The sequence below is a fragment of the Plectropomus leopardus genome, chromosome 1 (assembly GCF_008729295.1).
Source record: "Plectropomus leopardus isolate mb chromosome 1, YSFRI_Pleo_2.0, whole genome shotgun sequence".
Lineage (NCBI taxonomy): Eukaryota > Metazoa > Chordata > Actinopteri > Perciformes > Serranidae > Plectropomus > Plectropomus leopardus.
In genome coordinates, this window is record NC_056463.1 from 29,477,133 (window position 1) to 29,500,460 (window position 23,328).

Genomic DNA, 23,328 nt, shown 5'->3' on the forward strand with positions numbered 1-23,328 from the left:
GCATCGTACAATAGACTTTAAAAAGGACACAAATTTACAAAATGGGTACGTCAATGGGTGTAGAACTACTGACTAAGCAAACTCAAAGTGTGGTATGTACAAAACAATTGTCCACTGCAGTGTCTTTATAAAATGGTTTCATGCCTTAATGAAGTGGTATCTGTGCATTTGCTGCACACAAAATCCATACTTGTAATGTCTGCTTTGGGCAAATGTTACATGTACAGATTATGGACTATGGTACAGTCTATGGTGCAGATGAATTATCTACTTTATTGACACACTGTATGTTAATACTGTAAATGGCACACTACCGTGTAGGTAAGCGGCGTTTATCCCTATCAGAACTTGCACAATAACACTGTCATGTCCACTGATGAGATTGGGAAAAATAGTGAATAAGCTCCCATTAACACTAATGTATTGCAACCTGGCTGACAGCTTTTGCTTGTAAATGAATGAAGGGAAATGTGAAGCAACAACCTACTTAAGCGATAAGAAAGTGTATGTAGGTGTTATCCATATTCAAAAATCACATGCCATACTAATACATGAGTTCTTGCAATGTCAGTTATCAGCCCAGGTTATGGGGTCCACTAATTCCACTGTAGCTAATAAAAATATTTACTGAATTAACACATTCAGACACTGTTAGTTTTTATATCTCTTGGCACTCATACTTTTATGTTTCAAAATAAAACTCAAGACGGACAGAATATCATACATTTAGCTGCTGTCCAGGCCTCTGGAAATGCAATTAAGTCACACCCTGTTGCTGCTTAGCGTGAAGTTACTTCTCCGGTTACGATTCCCTGTTCAATACCAAAAACAAACCTTTGTCTGACTGAAGAACTTGAAAAAACACTCAAGCCTACTGAATTTGAATTGCTAGAATTGGCCTGCTACCATGAAAGCAATATTTCCATGCTCTTATCTTGTAAACAGCTTCGTCAAAAAAAAAAAAAAAACTGCTCACATTGTATCAGACTCCCTCTCATATGTTCACTTGTCAGCTGATCATGTCTTGAAGAATGTCTCTGTTCAAAAGCTTGCTCATTCTAAAGATTTTTTGTTAATACACATTTGACTGTGTGGATGTTTTTTTCCATTCATTCATTTCTTTCAACAGTTTTGTCCAGTCACAATCACAAAATAGGGAAGACCCAGGACACACTGAATGCATTTGGTTGGTAAGAGGTCCTGAGGAAGAACTGGAGCTACATACTGGAAAACAACATCTGAGCTGCTCTGCTGACCCTGTTGTCACTTTGATGTGAATGAGGAGATAGAACAAAGGTGGCAGATGATTGGATGGCAAGACCATTGCATCATAGGAAACGATGTGTGACCAATAATTTAATTAAACATGATCTTCTTTATCATCTATGCTATCTAGAGTAGGCCTATGACAAAGACAAACTCAGAGTTGTTAAGAGCTGTGCACAAGTGTGTGTGTGTGTGTGTGTGTGTGTGTGTGTGTGTGTGTGTGTGTGTGTGTGTGTGTGTGTGAATATGTTCTAACTCTGTCATCAGCCTCGCATTTCTGCTCAACCACAGTCTGTTTAACTCTCAACGGCTATCTAAAGCGGCATGCTGGACAGCAAGACAGGAATGGTCATCCAGTTCTCCTGAATTAGAGAGGGAGCATGCAAACAGCATTCTCCTATTCATCTCAGCACCTGTTACGTTTGAGGCCAATACAAGCAAAGGAGAAATTTGCACTACATGATTACATTACTTACCCAAACACACCTGCACATTTTTTCTTTCCACTAACAATGAAAAAATAGAGTTTTCACTAATTAAATTGTTTATTGGAAAAAGAAAAGTTAATTGTAGGTTTATAGATCAAATGTCTTTGATGGGTCATTAGTTACATCAAACTTTAACACACTGGCTTTCTTTAGTTCATGTGAAATGACTTGTTGCCTCATTTCATATATTCTAATACTCCTACAATCTCTGCATGCTGTACCAAAGTGTTAAAGATTTCAGGGATTTGGTGGCATCTAGCGGTTAGGATTACAGATCCTACTAGCTGTAACTTCTCCAGATTAGAATTATTTCAATGTTCATTGGTCAAGAGATTTTTACCAGAAGCTGAATCATCTACATAGGTCTTCTGCTGTCCAAAAAATCCAGCTGATGTTTAAAAAATCAGTGTTTTCCTAACACAGTTTGTCGAAGAGGGTCTGTTAACCAGACGAAAAATGCAAAAATGCAAATGGGGTGAGTTATTATAGTAACATGGCAGTGCAATATGGTGAACTCCATAGTCCAGTACCTGCTTCCTATGTAAACAGCTTATTCATAGGTAACAAAAACACAGCAGTTTTTATTTTCAGGTGATTGTTCACTTTATAAACATACTTATCATATCATACTTCATTTCTGTCCATATATCCCCCTAAATCCTAAACACTGGACCTTTAAAAAGGTTTTTATGTCACAACAAACAGATAATGAATTAGAAATGATATTACAAACTCAGAGATGCAGGTACACAGGCAGAAAATGAACAAAACAGGACTGCCATATATTTCCACAAATGTTTCTTCCTTCCTGGAATTGTAAGCCCTCCCCATTACAGAAACTTGACAGTGATTTTAAAAGATTGGATCTTTTGTTTCCCTCTGAGTTTTACAAACTACAAAATGAAGCAAACTAGCATGATAGGATGCCATCTTTGCTGTGGACAAGCTTGGTTAAACAGCACAGACAAACTAAGAAGAGCAAGTCTCAGCCACAAACTTTCCTCCCTGTAAAGTGAAGGCTGTTTAAGGGTGGTTGCTCTTGCACAGGAGTAGAGCACTGTTACAATGATCACAGTGTTAGCCCTGTCCTGGGTTTAACAGAGCTGAGTTCACAGGCTGGAACAGACTCTGCACTGTGTCACTTCCTCCATGCTGCACACATCACACTGTAGCTAAGACATACAACATGTAGCATACCCAGGCCCACCACTCCCATGATGAAATCACCCGGTATCTTCTAGATGGTTTTACCACAGCAAATTTGTTTCCACCCAACTTTTTACTGCTAAATTACAGTTTGTTATAATGCTGCATGTAAAACTGTAAACTGAATTTTCTGAACTTATGTTTAAATATAAGTCCTGTATGGTGCTCAAACAACTCTCACAAGAACATAGCAGAGATGCCACAAAATGCATTCATACATTAACTTTAATAGCTGTTACTGTTTAGTTCCCACACATGCTTGAAACTTATTTGTAACATACTCATCATTCATCAGTCCCACTTCCTTCTTCTCGTCATTTTGACCATGTCCTGCATATAGTCATCCTACCCACTAAGTTAAATGGTTGTTGTTTTAGTTCTCAGGCTTCAGGAAGCTTTCCTCGGGTAACTTAGAGTGAATTATGACAACAGGAAGACAAGGGAGACTGTGAAAAGCATGTGCGAAACTCACCCCTGAAACTCTGAGGGTTATTTCAGGACATCTGCTTTTTCCTCTATCATCAAAACCTTTCGTAGGGGCAGAGTACAGAGTTCTGCTCAGACAGCATTGGAGCCACTACTTTTAACATTTTAATCACTGTTATCTTATAAGTTTATTGACTTGCAAGAATGGCTCTCAAGGGCAACTTCCATGCATTCCAGAAATAAATAAACTAGGTCACCATGTGCTTTTGTCATGCTTCAAATATCAGCCTGCTCGAGATCATCTCATCTCCACGGCTAGTTTTCTTGCAAATTCATACCCATGCACTCAAACATTTATGCACGAGCACAGAAATGCATTTCATCCTTGTGTACACACTGGATGTTCACTCACTACATAGATGAGTCTTTAAGCTTGAACTCTTTTTTCCAATGTTATTCAGTTGCAGGGAGTTCAAAGTTAAGCATGACATCATAATGAAGACATAATGTAAGTGGGAGGCCAGCCGGTTTGTGGGTTTGTGCCCAGTCTGGCCTTTCGGGCGCTTGGTAAAGCGTGGGTGCTTCACTGGCAGGCCGCACCCATTTGTGTCTTTTATTAAAAAACCCTGCTCCCCCAGTTGATTCACTCTTTCAGTGCACACAAATCAGCGCTGCTCTCACATAATCCTTCCCAGCGGCAACAAACTCCTTACTCCTCTCCCTTCTCTTCTGTCTGGGACTGCCCCCTCCCTTTCCATGCTGATACAGTGGAGAAACAAGTGAATGACAGTGAGAGACAAGCTGCGACATAGAAGCGAGGAGGGAGAAATCTGCTCCTGTGTTGTTGAGCAGCCAATCTGTATAAAAGGAAATCCTCCCCTGGCACAAAGAGAGCTCCATCTTTTGTGCAAGAAAGCACTTGAGGCCTTTTTTCTTGTTGCGGCGGTCCCGGCCCCCCCTCACACAATCCCACCCCTGTTGTGTCTTTCCCCCCACGGTTCTCACCCCTTTCATTGTTTTCCCTTTGTTACTCATCTGTCCCTGAATTTATTTTTAAAGGCTTCCATGGGCAGGGGAAAAAATACTCCAAAATGATAAAAGTAATGTTTCTACAACTTAACCCAAAGGGAGCTGTCAAAAAACAGGCCAGCCCGCTGTAGTAAAACTGCTTTCTGGCCGTGGAGAATTGCCATGGTAACCATACAACCAGCTGTTCACAGTGCTCTCTCAGGACAAAGCAAAGCCCTACCATGCTGGGCTGGGTCCTACTCAAAAAGTACAACTTTTAAGACACATTTGTCAACTTCAAAACTTCCAAATAAGTCATGTTGTTTCTCAGATGAGCGATAGAGAGCTGAGGAAAAAGTTAGTTGAGACTCACCATCAGAGCTGACAGTGTCTTGATGATCAGGATAGTCCTGTCCAGTGTCCCTGTAATCCACCCAGTTAATCCCCTCAAGACTGTCGTAGCTGGTCTGAGCTTGATCCTTCACTGGTACCACTGTAAAGTGAGGCATGTTTTCATCACTATCCTCTGTGTCTCAAGCTCAGCAACTCAACATAGCAGGCTAGCTGTTAGCCAGCCTCAGCTCAACTCCCACTAATGGCAACTACATTCCACTACACTGCGCTCACTTCCTCTAGAGGCTATTATCATACTCCCCGCCCACAGGCCGGCCCCTCCTGGGCTTTTTGTGTGAACAGAAAGGGTATAGGGGTCTCAGGGATGCTTTTGGAAAGACACTCACACCCCCTCCAGGGAGAAGGAGTGAGTCATGGGGCACAGCTCAGATTGAAGAGTTTGTGTAATCATCCCTGAGTCATGTAAGAGTGAGAGGGTGAGAGAGTAGGGTGACCCCTTTCTGCCGTGTGTGTCATAATGACAGCCAACAGAGTGAACCTTGTCCGTTCAAGGTTCAGACAGACAGTCCTCTGTGTATGCAGGCCTTTCCCAAAACACACAGACAGCGACGTGGCAGTTTGGAAAATAATCAAACTGAATTGGTGAAGTGCAAGCACAGAATGGAAAAGAGACTGACGATGGGGAATCAAAAAGAGAAGAAACAGAAAATGGTCGCAGCCCCCATCCTGTTCAAACAACTGAACACTTGGACGTCATTTTAACCTTTGACCCCATGGTCAATCAGAGTTTGAAATGTAGCTCCTTCCCCACTGTTTTCTAAATCATTCATTACATAACAATTAACAAATGTTAATTATAACATTATGAACTGAGACATTCTGCAGCTGTTGAAGCTATAAGGAAAGGCTCAGCAGTGAATTACGGTGACATCACCAAAAGAGGGTAAAGCTTACACTCCCATTCCCAAGAATAGCTCGTCAAACCATAAAAGCAGCAGATCAAAGACTAGTAAGGCTGTTATTAGAAGTCCTGTTTGAAGGCAGTTTAGGGTCTCGCTACTGAGCCCTATATTTCAGAGGCTTTGTAAAATATGAGCATGTTGGATGTTTTTCACTTTGGTTCAGAAACAACTATCTTCCATTTAAAGAGAAAAATCTACGAATAAACTAAATTTTATTTCATTGACTTGGCTGAGGTGCTGGCGAACAATTACATGTATTTATATGTGAAAAACAAAGAGCTGCTGCACACTCGATTTAATTGCAAACACACTCTCATTTGCAGACCTTTTCCAGGGAGAGAGGGAAAACAGATTATTCAGACCTTGCAGTCAAGGGTGACGTAGTCTTCTCAGTTGTAAGAAATACAAAAAAGTAAGAAAAAATTGTAATAATAAGAGGAATCTACTGTTACAGGATGTCAGCTCATATGAGATCATTGTCAGTGGTTCCAGCAATATTGTCGATTCAGCAATATCACAGGAGAGGGAGTGCTGTTGTACTGTTTATGATTATGGCTGTGATTCAGTCATAGGCACGAGGCAGCAGCCCGAGTGCCGAAGATGATCAAAGCCGTGATGATATTCAGTACAATGACCCGACTTTGAGTGTAATATTGTTTTTATACAACAGTTCAACAAGCGTTTATTAGTTTACAGTAATTAAGCAACAACAGATTATGATTTTTTTGTTCATCTCATGATTTTTTTGAAAAATAGTTCCGCAACCCCTGGCAGTGACAACACATAAACATTTTTCCTGCAAACTAGCTTGCTACTGTGTTAGTTAGGTATGTGCAGGGCAGCTGCTTAGTATAATGTTGTGGGTATCCTGTGAAATAAGAATATGTTAAGAGCCTGTGTTATATTGTGCGCCTCTCTTGACTTGCTGAGGTGAGTAGGAAGAATTTTCACCTGCTCATACGGTGTCTGCCACCTCCCGCTCTCGCACTGACCTCCAGTAGCCTCACCCAGTTGAGGAAAGTCTGGCTCCCAAAGCCAGTGACGGGAGAGGGCAGGTCAACCTTATGATTTTTTTTACACAAGATGCAATAAAAAAAATTTAAAAAAATTCGCGTCAAGTAACTCGCGCGTATACCGCTTGTTTATTTTTGGAGCAATTTGTAACCATGTTTGTAACTGGCAAAAATTCGCCCTCAACAGCTGTGGTTGTGCTTATGCTAGCTAGGAGAGGCAGCTAACAGCTGAAGTGGTTTTCTGTGAAATACAACAGAAAGCTGGATATAAACATGAACTATGTGCCCTGAAGCAGAGTGAACCAAGATGCAGATATCAGGGCAGCACATTAAACGCCCTCGGCTGTTAACTTTCCATAATAAAAGGCCAACTTATTACTCAGAGCATTTTGCTAAGAATCAGGTCAACAAAACTAGCTTACACAAGACCAAGGTGTATTTTCGGTGCTTAACTTACCTAAGAGTCCCTGCTGGGTGAGCGACTGTCAAACATCCCATGCCGAGTTTAAAAGGGTCCTAGTCTCTGCGTCACATGTTCTTAACCAAGTTGTGCAAAGTGTCCGAAGCACCATGTAGGGGGTGTGCAGCTAGCTGCTAAGCTAAAAACAATAGCACGGGTAACAGTTCCACACAGCCACTGTAAGGGTAATGTTAGGTAAGTAGACTAATGACTGTTAATGTAGACCTAATTAACGTTTTTAGATCAGCTGTGACGCGGAGTGATACATGAAGTGTTAAAGTCCCAGTGCTGTTGTACTGTATACCAGCCCTCATGGAGTGCCTCTCCACCAATCAAATTGCTGCCTCAGAACTAACCCCTGTAACTCTCAACTTCACACCGGACACGAAAAAAAAGTCGCGTTGTGTTTCTCATGCGAGTTTGAACGCTTTTGTTTTGACTTGCTTTATATGTGGGAGTTACTCACACCAGAAATCAACATACATTAAGCCGATTCCCTGCTAAAAAACAAAACAAAACATTGTGACCAATTAAAGATGGGTAAACTGGTTGACCATCTTTTTGACCAGTTTAAGGTATTCGCATAATTTTTGATGATTTAGCTGGTCCTACCAGCTTGTCATGGTCATTCTAGCTGGTTTATCCATTTAAATTCCTGTAAAACTGAAACCAAATCACAGTCCTTGAGTATGGAGATATAACAGTGTAATGTAGGGGCGAGTATGAAAAGCAAAGGACATAAATAAGTTAAGTCTTCTGTCATGTTTTATGTATAAAGAAAAATGCATAAAATCGCCAATAAAATAAATCAATGGAAAAAATGTGCGTATTACACTCAACCGACACCAGGGAAGGCAGTCTGCAATACATGTAAAGAAAGTGTCAGCATGGGATGAACTTTTACTTTGTAAAACCTATTTTTGTCTATTTCTTTAATTTAAATTTTCACTGTACTTTACAGAAAAAAAGCATTGAAACAAAGTTTTGTGTTGGAGTTTGTTGTATTCCATATTCTAAATTTTGACAGAAATATGTTCACTGTTATTGTGAATGCATATTGGTTCCAAATATTGGTTATCAGTCTTATTAAGTACCAGTAATCTGTATCGGCCCTGAAATACCAGCCGGCCCCCTAGATTGAAGAAATCCAATATTCCTCTTAATAATACCTCCCCAAATTCCTATTAGGTGGACATGATAATCCGTAATAAACATAATGTTATTCATCCCAACAACAGTCAATACTTACCTTTACCTTACCTGATATGAAGAGTGCACTGCACACGTGAGCATTTTTTAAGATCACCTTGGTCCAGTCCTTTGAAGTCATAGTCACTATATCCATTGTTTTGTGCAGCCCATGGTTTTAGCACATGTAAGCAAAAACACAAAAAGGAATGAAGGCATTTTAGGGGCACAGTATCTGAATCCAAAACAAATTTCCCACTGGGACAATTAAGTATGTTGTGTCATATCGCATCTTATCAAACTATTATGGAAAAAGTTGTCCTATGGTAGAAAAAGAATTACTGCTACATGTTTTACATGTTTTCTTACCCTTTTGTTCAAAATATGACCCATTGTAAATCTCAAGATTCTTCAGTAACTGGTGCCTTTGTGCTTTTATAGTCCTGTCTCACAATAAAACTTACTGCCATTTTCTTTTTCTCTCAGACTTTGACGTAATAGAAGTGATTCTTTTTCCTGACTGACTGGCTGGCCTGGCAAAGTAAAACAAATGAGATGCCACAACCATATAAGGTTATTTCCTAGATGGACTAACCTGAGCAGTGCTGTGTACAAGGGAGGGTCAGTGAGCAGCAGGCAGGCAGGACCTGACGCACTCTTTTCTGCCACCACAATTACTCAGCCTTGTGGAAAGAAATATAAGCAGGAGGGGCCAGTCCAAGGAAACATGAGGCCCTCAAGGGTTGGTTTGTTTACAGCACAGGAAGAGACTTGAAAATCTGGCAAAGATATTGAAGTGAAAAAGTACTGCAATGGGAGCTGCTCACGATAGACTTGGGCTAGTCCTGCATCACATCTCAGCCTACCATGTATAGGTCAAAGGTGAATTAAGGTCAAGCTATGCCTCTCATTCCACTCAAAAAGAGGCTGACTTTAGAGACAACCCTTTATCTCTGAAAGAGCTGAACAGCAAATGATTTGCAGAGGTTAAAGATGGCAGACGGGCAGGTATGTGGGCAACTTGCCTCCCACTAGATTTAAAGGATGTTCAAAGAAATATATCTTTTTTTCCTGCTTTGCCTCAGCTTGTGAATAAGACACACTGCCAGGAAAAGGGAAGAAAACATCCCTGACTGGGGCTACAACTAACAATTACTTTAATTTGTGATTAATCTGTCAAGTATTTCCTCTATTCATCAATTAGTTGTCCTTCAATGACTTGCAATTGTGTCTATCACCCAGTAGATGGCAGCCTCAAACATTTTGCAGATGCACTTGGTATTTTTAGCTTCCCAATAAAAATGCAAGGGAGCTCCCTCTAGGTGTCATCCTTGTAACATCTAGTAAATATAGCAGTTACTTATATTCCAATATAACCTACCACTATTCAATAAACAAAAATGTATCAATCGTCAATCTCACAAAACAAATTTTGATCTGAAAGGTATCATATGCATATATACAAACATAAAGGCTAAAAGAAGGATAAAAAAACCCCAAATCATCTATGTTTCTTAACTGATTTGAAAGTACAAGCCTGATTTACCTCTATGTTCAGGAACATAATAGCTGCAAGCAAACTGTTATCATAATTAGAAAATATTACATTAAATCAAACCGTTTTCTGGTGTATTTCTAAAGTCCTCTGATTAAAGTACTCTTTGTTTGTAGCAAAGGTTTGTTGGGCCCTATTCTCTGAATGAATAGTTAAACCACATATTTTTAAACTGATATGGTAATTAGTTATGTCACTGTCAAAGATACTGGAAAGCTCTGATGTGTATTTCTTGGGTTTTCTTGCAACCATCTCTTCCCACGGTCACCCTGTCTAATTCCTAAAATTTTGTGAGATATAAAACAACTTTGAAGATTATTATCTGCGAGAGGGGATTTCTCTGTGTTTTGAATGAATGGTACTTAGTTGCATGGCTAAATCTAATTGCTTGTGAAAGCTAAGCACTCCTTGTCTTTCTACATTGATTAGGATTTTCTAATACTGAGCCTGAGGGGACTTAAGTCGATCCAATTACCTTTGGCTGCCATCATTATCTTGACATGGCCCCAGGGCCCCCACCGCTTTGTCTCTAGTACTAAAGATCTGCATCTGAGGACAATGAATGCCATGCAGCCTGGCAGCAATGGTGACCAAAAGGTTGGCCATGGTATTATATTGTCCCTGAAGCACTTTACCTGTCTGTATGGCCAGACTGAGAGCAACTTTAGTGGTATAACATTAGTCTCTGTATTCCAGTGAGAAATATTTAGTTTGATGGGGCAGAACTCACCCCTCACATTATAGCTAAACAAATTGCTTTTAGACTCTATAAAGTATAATACACCCTATTTTAATATTGAGTTGCACTTTGTCTTGTTCAAATTTATAATTTTTTTTCCAGGCATTATCACCTACTCTGTCTCCTATTCCTACATTTGCTGTACACCCTTTTTGTAAATTTGTATGGCTATGGGCCTTTAACCTGAATGCTGACATTGGGTAGCCTGGGTGTATTTCGTTGGAGCATTTTCCAACAGGTCTACTGTTACATTTTTTTGTTAACACAACACAGTTAATTAACATAATCAGTTACACAACATGTTCAGCATTTACAGCAAAATTCAATATGGATACATGTCACATGTAGAAAAAAAGAAGCAAGAAGCTAATAACAAAAATAACAACAACAACAAAAATCCAGGGGACATTAAAGAGTGATGCACACGGCTGGGACACGCACGCGCAACGCTTGCTGTTGCCGTTTTTGAATAGTTAAAATGTAGGCCTGAGGGAACAGGTGTGGTGGTCAGGTGATGGAGGGGGAGTCGGAGTAAGTGAAACAGCGGCCCTCTGGTCGGCCATTCGCTATTAACGTCTGCATTTGTGGTCAAAAGAAAGTATAGCGTAGCTAGCGAAGCTAACTCAAGTGAGGCTAATCCCCGTGATTAGTAACTTCATGCGCCTGCGAAATTGTAAACAGTCGGTATTGTGGGCATGCGGAAGGAGACCAGCCCACCGTGACTCCCACTGTGGACTTTATTTTGTACCAGTTCAACCATACAAGGATAGAAAAAGAAAACAAAAGAAGCCAGGAAAGTGTTTTTTTTTTTTTACCTGGGTATTGCTTATAGCCTAATTGAAGTCAACAGTGCTTTAGTAGGCTTCAACTGCAGTGCTAACTAGCAACAGAAGATGGCGTATTTATATCTGGACCTGTTAAAGCTGACTGAGAAGAAACTGATGCTAGTCGTGAACTTTGACACTGGAGTGGAAAACGTGTGGACAGAAGAGAGTTGGCCAAAATGAAAGGTGAAAGGTTCAATGAAAGGTGGAGAACTCGAGGCCAGTGGGAAAGTAGGCTATGCGGTTATCGGAGGCTTTGCCACCATGAAGGACAGTGGTCTTCCTGAGGTAAGTGACATCCTGTCTTTCTCTGCTCACCTTTTCTTTTAATGTGAATAAAATGGCCGCCGTGCCTGTCTACCAACACAACCCTTAGGCCATTTCTATGGAAGAAAGTTTTTTCCATGTCAGTGTGGGCACAGCTGTAAATAATTCAATTACAGTAGTCCTAATAATGGCTGAATTCTGTTCAGCTGCTTTGGTCTTAGGGTCTCATATTGTTCATTGTCACACCTGTTGTATTAAGACACTTGAGTAGAATGGAGACATCATTAATATTATTGGTATCACCTGTGATTTGACAACTCAAACGGTGCAGTGAAAAAGGCCCGATTCTGATGTGGTTGCAGTTTCAATGCAATGTATCATGTCTGCCTAAATGTATACTGTGTGTTAAGGGCTGTGTGATGTCCAACCACAGACCCTCAGCACCATGGACAGGGCCTGCTGAGGCTTTGGATTTCAAATTTCCCAATTTGGTTTGGATTTTAAGCTGTGATGTATTTGACAGTTATTTTTGATAGGTAAGTTGCTGAGGAATACTGCATGAAGTCTAATTATATATCAAAAGATTGGACGGGTGTGTAAGTCATGTATTTGATACATGCATTTCTCCATTTCACTGTGATCCGTGAACTTCAGTCAGTTTTATTTATAAAGCCAAGTACATTCCACCACAAATCCATACTTAATATTTCAAATAGATAGGCTTTAAGACATGCACCATTTTTTATCTTGATAAAAACACAAAACTTTGTCTGTTGCAGTTAAAAAATGTGGTAGGCCCTGTCTGTGTATGTAGACGAAGAATGACAAAGTCAAACTGCTTTTCCCAGTATGCCATGCATTGTGATAAAGATTAACCGAGGCAAAGAAAGAAAGAATTGAAGCTTTGTTTTTGGTAAGCATTTTTTTGGCTGGCATTTATTATGGTAGGTTTTGAACCTGTAACTGGACCCTCTAGAGCTGCAGTGTCACAGAGACCCAATGACCAAATACTTGATGGAATCATTTTCATTGTTCAGTCACATAATCTAATCCAAGGCCAAAAAAAAGCACTTAATGAATTAGATCACCCGAATCCATATTGAATCTGCAGACAAAATGCTTGTTTTCATTCATAAACCCGATGATTTGGGACTGAAGACCATATGTGAAGGCTGAATAAAAGGTTTTGGATAGGCTTTAGACTCCAATGTTTTCCTTGTTTTGCAATGCTTATCCAACCCGGCAAACTAACTACACCAACAGTTGATACGTCACAGTTGATGTGTCACAACAAAGAATGTATTATATTGTTTTCAAGCACATACACACATGTACAGTTGACAAAAAGAAAGTGAGTGATTCTGGACAAGCAGGAATTGCAATATAATGGAAGTTAGTGGGCTTTAACTTTAAAGTATCTGTATCCCAAATCACATGTAACTCAATTCTTACGGGTTTGTGATCCATATGCATCACATGCTCAGCACAGATCACCATGTCATGAACAAATTGTGCTACTATAACCATTTTATTGTAATCACACGGATTAGGATTTAACAGTACAATTCACTGCTATAGGTTTAGAAAATGTGTGCTATTATATCCATTTTATTGGCTATATGTATGTTTCAACTCCACTTCTTTTTTTGGCATTTTGTGATACTTTTGGGCTTGGGCAATATCAAGGTATTATAGTATCCCATACCGTCAATAACAGAGACACTCCTCTTTCTTCTTTATATGGAGATGGGCCTAAAAAGAGGGTGGGGATAATGTTAAAGGACTTGTAAAAAGCAACAGCAAAGAAAGACATCAAGGAAAAAGAATGTCAGATCCAACATATTTTCACATCTAACGTTAGTGATTGTTGGAACAGTGGAGAGACTAACTGAGATGTTTCCTGTTTGTTCCTGTTGAGTTTGAATGAGTCTGTTTTTACAGTGAGTTAACAAGGCAATTAAGTCAATCTTAGTTTGGTGAAGAGAGAAACTTAAATTCAGAAGGTGTATGGTTGTATTGTGTTGTTTACTAAGGAGTATAGTGTAAGAATATTACCTTTCTTGACAGTAGAGCATGTAGAACTAGCAAACTTGTATTTCAAACACATCTCCCAGCTAATTTTCTAGGTATATAGTCTTCAGCAGAATCTCAGTACAACGTTAAACAGATGGAATCGAGATTTAACATGACTTGTGACATGAACCCAGTCTAGATAGACAGTGGAGTGATTTGGTCTCCCTAAGCAGCACCCCATCTTACGTATCTACTTTGTGATGAACAGTTTTGTCAAAAAACAACTTTATATCCTCCAGGTGTTCTGTAATTCCCCCTGGATGCCGCTCAATTACTAGAACTTACTGAGCACAGCTCCCACACCAGATGCCCTGGCTGAGACCATAAATTTGTCTGATAAGAAACCAGCTCAGATAACTATGCCCTATGTCTCTTCTCACACCCACTTAATGCACACGTTGTGTCTTATAGAGATGCGTTGGCAAAGCAGGATAACTCACCATGATGTGGAATATAGCATGTTAATAAAAACTGTTCAAAAAGAAGAGTCATATTAATAGCAAATGTGCCTTTTATCTTTTCTTGCTTTGTTAAACTAGTGCCACTCAAAGTCTGCTAACACAAACTTACTATTTTTGTACAATGCACACAGACACACACACACACACACACACACACACACAAACAAACACACAAACACAGAGAATCCTCTCAGGAAATCTACTGCTGATGGACATGATAACATCAGGACCATACTCCATCTGTGACAGATTGCAGACTAGGAACCAGCTCAAACTGGATTACAAATAAGAGCATAAAAGAGAAACAGAGAGATGAGGTAAAAAACGAAGAAAATGAGAGTGCAGATTTAAACTGAGAGGGAGCCAAGCACCGGGCATAAGAGGGGGTAGAGACATCACTCCATGGTTAGGTGAAAACAAACATTCTCCCCTCACTCACCACAGGACATGTTTGTTTTCTCTATCCTGCTCTGGTTTATCTCCGTAGATAGCCATTCCACATCATCGAACGTCTGTACTTTTAAGCATTGCATAAACAAAAATGTTGGCCAACACAATGTTGTTATAAACACATAAAGCTTGCGCGACAGTGGGGAGGTTCCACATTTTTCCCTTTGAACTTGAAGCAACTAACTGGCCTTGACCTCTGTCTTGTTTGTCTGCAACATGACAAGAGATGCCGATTAGCTGCCTGAATTCACTGAAAATATTGGAGCTCAGACTGAGTAAAGGAACAGGCTGGAACAGGAATGATAAAGGAACAGGTAGCATATTTCAGAATAGAAAAGTAGGTGTACCTCTGCACCTCAATATATGGATTGTATTGTACATGTATTTCATAGGGGCAATCATATTGTATATGCAGATTCAGATGTCAGTTTGTGTGAGTCCTTTTCTTAGAACTTCTAATTGCTAAAATAGCACTCATTTTTTTAGAGCACTCCCCATGAGGATGGATGGAAAGTGTTACACAAAGCTATGCCGCAAGCATAGGAACAAAGTGTAAAGCTTTGTTATGGTCATAGTGTTCAACTTGTTGAGATAATACATTACAGTTTGCTACTTTCAATAGAAGTGGTCTATCCTGCCATTATATAAAGAAATCTCCCCAACATTTTGTTTTCCCTAAAGATGCATAATAATTTTTGTTCACCGAAGGGAAATTACTTAAACGTTGAAACAAATACAGCAACAACATACCAGTAGCTGCTCAAGTAGGCAATGCCTACTCTTACACATCCAGCTTATATAGAGAAAATGGGCATCTTTATTTTGTTTGGCCAGATTAGTTAGTCTTTAGTTTGCTAGATGCTTGACTTTGATCGCTAACCACTGTTGTTTGGTGCAGTTACCATAGACTTTGACTGAGATGGATTTTGCCTATGTTTTTTTGTACAGGATAGTTAATGAGGGTGGTGAGATTCAAACATAAAATCTGTGCAGGCAAGACAACCTTAAAGCTAAAGTTGCCGTGTAGAGTTTTATGTCAGCAAACAAAAGTTTCTTGGTTCTGATCATATCATATGTGTGTGTTCTTGAGGTCAATCAAATGTGATTAATACAATTCCTTTCTCAGTAAACAGTTGCAGAGATGATTTTTTATCAGTCTTCTTCTTATGCCAGCATATTGCTGCAGGAATCTTCACCCACAAGACTAACCAAACTATGCCCCATTCATAAAAACGGCTCCATAGTAAAAAAAAACAAAAAAACCTATGTGTTATCTGTTACTTACCTATATTTTTTTTATTGTAATTAGCAACTCCCATGAAAAGGAAAAAAGTTGAGTTGTGTCAGAACAAACGTAATAAATTACTCTGGCTTCTTCCCTCTTTCTCTAAATGACTCTTGATAGGGAAATGTCACACCTTGGTTAAACCTGGAAATGTGTAGTTTTTGTATTGCTTGAGGCTGTGTAGTGAAACCTGTACATTAACAGAGCAACAGCAGCAGCGTCATGCCTCCGTCACAGGATGCTCAGAGTCCAATACACAATGTAAAAATGGAAGTAAACCATAGACTTATGGATATTCATGTAGCGCATGAGTGAAATGCAAGTCTGTGTAGACAGCTTCATTGTGTGTCATTCTTTATTACTTATTTTTTGAGGCCATCTCACTTGGTTTCTTTACTATTTTTTCTTCTCCCAAGCCGCTGTTATAATGAACACTCAGTTCATCACTTAGCTTCAGGGTTAATTTAACTGGCCCCTCTAAAAGAACAACTGGGCCCAGTCTGGCACCTGTACTATAAATGGGCCAGAACTGCCTCTGATTCTCGCTGGTGTAAAGACCTACGAAATATAAACCATATTACACTAACTCTTAATAAAGAAGGAATTATGTTTAGCACATGCACATGCATGCACACGTACACACCGACATGCTTCAATGAATATTTGTGTATACACCCCACTTGCATCAACATAAATGTACAAACATAAACAAACAGTCCCTACATGCACAGGAAGTAATGTAGCTGCACTGTGAGCCCTTGATGAAACCCCATACAGTATAAGAGACAAAATAATATAAAGCACTATCACATCATTGCTGCTTCATAAAATTGAAAAAAATGTCAGATTTACTAAGTGTACTTCCTCTCTGCACTTTGTTTTATTTGTCCCATTGGATCTTGCTTGAATTTATTCATTTTCATGAGAAGGCGAGGCGGATCTAGAACTGCATAACTGTTCCTGTTGATACTGATGTTTCAGAGATAAGCATGGATATGAACTGACATTTTAGGTCAGTATAACTCAATCTCATCTGTTCTTGTTTGTAATTCTTTTTTTTAATGATTGAATAAACACAAATGTCCTCAGTGTCAATAGTAAACATTTTGTTCTGCGATATCCATCATGGCAGACTGCACATTACAGTAGACTGAACCCCAGAGGTCTTATCCTTACTGGAAAGATTTAGAAAGACTAACTGTTAATTGCCCAATTGACTTGATCAAATTGTGAGGGTCACAAACATTAATTGGCCATCAATAGTGAGTTTATCACATGAAAGTTTGTTCAGTATTGACAAGGTGGATTATTATAGCCGCATCATGAGAAAAAACATAAAAGTGAAGCAAGAACAAAAAGTAAACAAATTCAGAAAAATCAAGGTCAGATGATTTCTAAATCAATGACATCACCACTAGAAATGTCATGAAATACAATGTTACATCAACAGTGAATCCTGTAGGATGTGATAATGACAGAATTCCTCACTGGTGTTTCAACATGTAAAATTAATGGAGAATTCATAGAGCAACTCTGTGTCTATTTTTAAAAGTCAACCTCCCACTAACCCTCCCTGAAGGATTTATATCGGATTTTTGTGGTCTGCAATGGAAATATTTGCGTATGTTAGTCTGTGTACACAGTTTGTGCAAGCACCTGTGTTCTTCTGAAAGTAAGAATGCTTGTTCTTAGGCAAGTGTACAAACCTTTCACACATACATTTGGCAGCTTTAAGAGTACCAAGAATTAAATATGAAGTAAAAACAGCTTTTTCATGTGTCGAAAGAAAAAAAAAACCAACTTGTATTGACTGTAGGCGGATCTAAGTAATAAATAATGGACATTTTGAATGTCTTAAACTTGACATGTGATGAATCACATAGTGGAAGGAGCACATATTATGGTAAACTACTCCAACAGCATATGCTTCTCTAAAATAATACTGTACATTGGTGGATACACATTTTGTGTTTCCTAGACATGGATCCATTTAAGCTTCCATGTCCAGGTTACACTCATGATCTGAGGTCACTAATGTTTACCAGGAGTTTCGAGAAGCTGTTGCCATATGAACCCATATCTTATGTGGAGATCACAATTTGACGTGTATTAGATTAATGTCTGCTTTTGCTTGGGAGACAGGAAACAGGCGCTACTTTTATGGAAACATTTGCTACTGGTATGGATGAATAATCACAAAGTGAAACCTCACATGTGGAGGGAAGGGTCACAAAGTCTTTACATTTCTCTGATTCTTGTGAAGATTATTTGGATTTGGTCCAGGTTCTTTGTGGTGTTCACAGTTACAGGGGTGGCCTAAGAAATAAACAGGAAATGCATCATCCACAGAGTGTGCCCATGGGAGGAGAAGAGTTTCCTGCCTGTGAGGAACACTTGCAATAATGCCATGCCCACAGCTACTCTGCAGTTGCTGAATGTCCAAGTTAGCCATGTGGTTACAAACTTCCCAGCTTTGAGAGACTCCATTTAAAGAAAGATTTAAATATGATTTATTGATAAATCACTGGCCCTTTTGTATTGTACATTAGTTGTGGTACAAAACAGCAGTAAAATCAAAATAATTTAATTATTTAAATTTGGCATCCTAAAATGGGAAACAGCAATTGGGACATACCATTCATTAAAACAGAAAAACAGCCACATGCTGAGGAACCACCAAGTATTTTTGTACCAGCAAATGTTTTTGTTAAACCTCAAGCACTAAAAAGATTGTTGTTGTCACAGTTGGGCATCATGGTGGAAAATTTCATCGCTTATTGAGCTTTCTTCATATTTCCAGCAAAAACAAGGGAATATTTTCTGTACCAAAGAGAGGCACTGATGTCTGAGATCGGTCCCACCGTCAGATTTAAACTCCACAGTAATCCTTACCTACTATCAGTCAACAGCTAATCAGCAGTAATGTAGTGTATCTGTGATGATATTTACTTCAAGCTGTGTACGTAACAGATGTATGAAAAAAGAAGTGCGCTCACATACTGTAAATACAGTAGATGGAGCTCAGGGGTACAGATTGTTGACACAAACAACTGATCTAGGGCTGCAGCTAACGATTATTTTAATAGTCGAGTATTCTATCGATTATTCTGACGATTAATCGAGTAATCGGATACTATTTTTTTTTTTATTTCATTAAATTACTTGAGCTTAATTTAATAGTAATACAAGACAGAGAAAATAATAGAAGTCAGTTAAATTAACAACCAATTCAATTCCTCTTAAGATAAACATTTTTATTGGCAGACTTAACATAACTGAACTGGTAGCTGCTTCTTTAAAGAAAGAACAGAGTGCATTTACGTGTCATTGGCACATTCTGGATTTTAAAGATGACAAAAAAAGTTGACAAAAAAACTTAAACATATTGCCACATTACACTCTTCTTGTTTTTTGTTTTTCTAAAGTGCAAAAATAAATAATAGTAACAGTAATTTCACATTACTTTTTAAGAAGGTATAAATAAAAATTAAAAGGTAAAACTGAGGCATAATAATAAACATTAAATGTCTTTCTCCACACTGATGTGTGTCTGTGTGTGTGTTCATCTCTTTAAAGGAGCCTGTGGTTGCAATGAAGGAAAGTAAGCATATCAACATGCTCAGAACTGAGGCTCGCCCTACGTTTTGATGCAATATTCCCTGCTGCAGAAAACAGGCGCTCTGATGGCGTAGATGTTGCCGGGATACACAGGAAGGACTGTGCTAGCTTTGACAGTGTTGGATAGCGTGGTGCATTCGCTTTCCACCATGACAGCGGATTCCCCTTCTTGGATAGAGGATGTTCTCCAAAGTACAACAAAACCTCCTTCTGGACAGTTTGACTCAACTGCTGCTCCTCATCCTCTTCATCACTGGTGCTTGAGTCTGATGACCCCAGTATCTTTTCGAGCAATGATTTAACATCCCCCTGATGTGTTACTGGCATGTCTTGTGCTGTGCTGGGAGACCCAATATCACTTGCATTCTTCTGCCTCGCTTCCTTTTTGGCAACAAGTGCCATGGTTTGTACTGTGCTTTGGACCTTGAAAACTTCATCAGGAGACAGGAACTTAAGTTTCCTAAACCTGGGATCTAAAGCAGCAGCAAGTAGGACATGGTTTGATTCAGGTTGAAATACAGATAGTCCTTGCCATCTTGCTGTGATCTGTTCTGTCACATCAGTTTGGTATGACTTGACTGGTGCAGTCTCAAAGGCTGGAGTCTGTATGGACTTCTTAAGACTTTGCACAAGCTGTGGAAGTGCAGAGAGGGTAACATATTCTTGCCCACTCAGAAACACAGTTGCTCCTTCAAATGGCTCAAGGGCCTGGTTCAGCTCCTGAATCACATCCCACTGTTCAGGCTTGAGATCAAGGTAGTGTTTTCCTCTTGGTGTCACTGCTGGGTCAGATAATGCAGCAGTTACTGGCCATCTCTGTTCCAGCAGCCTGAACAGCATGTGGAAAGTACTGTTCCAGCGAGTACTTACATCTTGCACCAGCATGTGTAATGGTGTGCCCATTTGCTGCTGCTTATCCTTTAGTTTGCTGCATGCTAGCTCGCTCTTCTTAAAGTGTTCAACAAGGCATCTTGCAGCAGCTACACACTTAGAGATAGCCTGGTTTTTCTTCAGAGCGCCCTGCACCACCAAGTTCAGCGTGTGTCCTGCACATCGCACTGATGCCCATCCATGTTTTTCTGCCAAAATCTTAGCTGCTGCTACAACATTAGCACCGTTGTCATGGACAACAGCTTTGATTTTCTCTGGTGGAATGTCAAATTTTGCAATCACATCCTCAATCCACTCTACAATATTTGCCGCTGTGTGTCTCTCTTCAAGGGGCATTGTTGTCAGGCTGTGGGACTCCATTCCCCAGTCCTCCCCAAGAAAGTGGCACGTCACACCCAGATATGCTTCTGTAGCAACGCTTGTCCAGATGTCGGCTGTGAGAGCGATGCTGTCAGTCTCTTTTAGCATGTTTTTTAACTTGCCTTTAATGTCCTCGTACTTTTTCTCCATCATTTTCATGAAATAGGTTCTTGAAGGAAGCGCATAGTTTGGATTGAAAGCGGAGATCATCTTCTGGAATCCTTCATCCTCCACCATGGACAGTGGGCGCATGTCTGTGACAATCATGTTCAGAATGCTGTCTGTGAACTCTGCAGCTTGCGCAGTTGAACATGATGGAGCCCTCTGTACGAAGCTGTCCAAAGTACCACTTTGCGATTTACTGGAAAAAAAAGTAGTAGAGTATAATTAATTTTGTTATTTATTCATTGATTACTAGGCCTAAATTAATGGTTAATGTACATATTATGGTGTGATCTACAACTGATGACCCTACTCTCTGCAATACAAATAACATTAATAAACCCAATATATTGTCGTTAATATAATATACCTAAACAAATAAATAACAGACAATGACCAGGTCTGACAACCTCTGGTGTGGTGTGTGTGTGTGAGACAGAAAGAGAGAGAGTGTATGCTATGTGGCACAATCATAATAATAACGTGAATGAAGCGTAAAGTAACTAGCATTTTATTTTCTGTGTAATCTTCTAACAACACTTCACTAATACACTTTTTCACATAATGCCTCCCTATGTGGCCACTACAATTATTTAAGTTAATCAGCCATTATTTAGCTACGTGTATGTTCTTTACGTGCCGTAATCTATACTAGCAATCACTGATCTAAATTAAATACTTTTGTGAACGTGACATTAGCATTAGACCTACCTGTTGGATCCGCTCGGCAAACTTGATGCGTACGGCAGGTGCTTTCGGTTCAGGTGCTGTAGCATTGAAGAAGTGCTATTATGGAAAGCTAATTCTGTTTTGCAGTGCACGCATTGTACTGTGTTTTTCGCCCGATTTAGTTTATAATGGTCCCACACTTTCGACAGTTTACATCGTTTTCTTTGCTCTCCCTGTCGCTCGTCTCCGTCGGTCTCCGTCTCCATTTTGCATTCCACAATTTGCGCGGATGTCGGCATCAAAAGCGGAAGTGGCTTAAACGAAGCATCGAGTCAGAAAATTTTGCCTCGACGCATTTTAGTAATCGAATTACTCGAATAACTCGAGGAATCGTTTCAGCCCTAAACTGATCCTTAGAAATTAGAGTGGATCTGAAATGTGACACAGTGCAGCATCTGTGCTAACTCATAACAGTTGTATTTCTTAAGAATTTTCATAAGCAAAACAGTTGTCTTTGACTATAGGTACGGGTAGCAAAATTATGTGTATAAATCTCTAACATTTGCCACAGATAATCTTATAACTAACCTCTCTGTAACTTCTCCTTTACTGATTTCCTCATGTCAGGATTCTCTGCACGAAACGCTCCTGCCAGCCACAGCAGGGTTTTACCTCTCAGTCACATGGATTATTCTCTGGCAATTGGATTATGAGTATATAACAAGTCCTCAGTCTAAAGAGGCGCATTAAAAAATGGCTCTCCCTTGCCCCAATCACATTAGTGCCGCACAGAGCTGCCAATTAAGAGGCAGTCTGTGGTGGTCCGTTCTTGACTTTTATTGGCTAAACAAATTCGATGAAAGTTTGTGGTTTTGACCTTTTTTGTTGCATTAAGGTAGAACTGGAGGCATTGAGAAGCAAGGCTGAGATGAGATGAGACGGAAGACGCAGACAATTCAAGCCCAACTTCAAAACAACAGATGAAAAGGAAAAAGCGTAATTTCCTTTTCTAGCTTTGGAAGTGTTCATTATCAAATTAGGTGAATATTATCAAAAATAGGTAAATGTCTAGTCTCAATAAACTGCTTTGCTCATTTTATAGCCATTACAGAAGAAATTATACAGTTTGTAGCTCAGGAGGAAACCTGGAGACACATAGTGCTACTTTTACTCCATTTTATATTTTATTAACCCTGACCTGCTCCATTCCATTGAAATGACAGACACAATCAAGGCCTATTGGGAAATGTGATGTTCTCAGTCAAAGTAATCAACCACATGTTTAACTCTTTTTTACACGCCATATTTGCTGCCGGTGTGAACACTGCTACACTGTAGGGCTCAGTTTGTAATGAAACAAAATGCCTTAACCTAATAATAATAATAACTGTTGGTGTAATTATGTTCCAGAATTAAACTCTTTGTACATATGGTAAATCCAATATATTTGACTATATTGTTTTACTTAACAGCTTGAATTCAAACCAGAAACTGAACTTTGGATTCATTTAGCACTTTTTAGAGTCCCAAAATATCCAGGTTTACTTCGCACCTTGCTGCGATGATGAAACGTCTACTCCAGGGTGTGTCAGTACTCTGTGAC

General features: G+C 39.5%; 2 protein-coding genes across 2 annotated transcripts in view; both read right to left on the reverse strand.

Annotated features, from left to right (window-relative positions):
- The window catches only part of slc12a4 (solute carrier family 12 member 4), a 23,687-nt gene extending 18,702 nt beyond the window's left edge, over positions 1 to 4,985 (reverse strand). The window contains exon 1 of the mRNA XM_042516538.1: positions 4,768 to 4,985. Coding sequence (XP_042372472.1) covers positions 4,768 to 4,903 — 136 coding nt within the window. The 5' untranslated portion in view covers positions 4,904 to 4,985. The remainder of the gene's footprint in view (positions 1 to 4,767) is intronic.
- Positions 4,986 to 19,595: 14,610 nt separating this feature from the next.
- LOC121944212 (E3 SUMO-protein ligase ZBED1-like) lies at positions 19,596 to 21,161 on the reverse strand. Its single transcript, XM_042487937.1, has one exon. The coding sequence runs from the start codon at positions 21,159 to 21,161 to the stop codon at positions 19,596 to 19,598; it is 1,566 nt and encodes a 521-aa protein (XP_042343871.1).
- Positions 21,162 to 23,328: the final 2,167 nt, after the last annotated feature.

What these genes read in the sequence shown, in the direction of transcription:
- LOC121944212 (XM_042487937.1), bottom strand. Translation starts at nt 21,161, where the DNA reads ATGATTGTCACAGACATGCGCCCACTGTCCATGGTGGAGGATGAAGGA.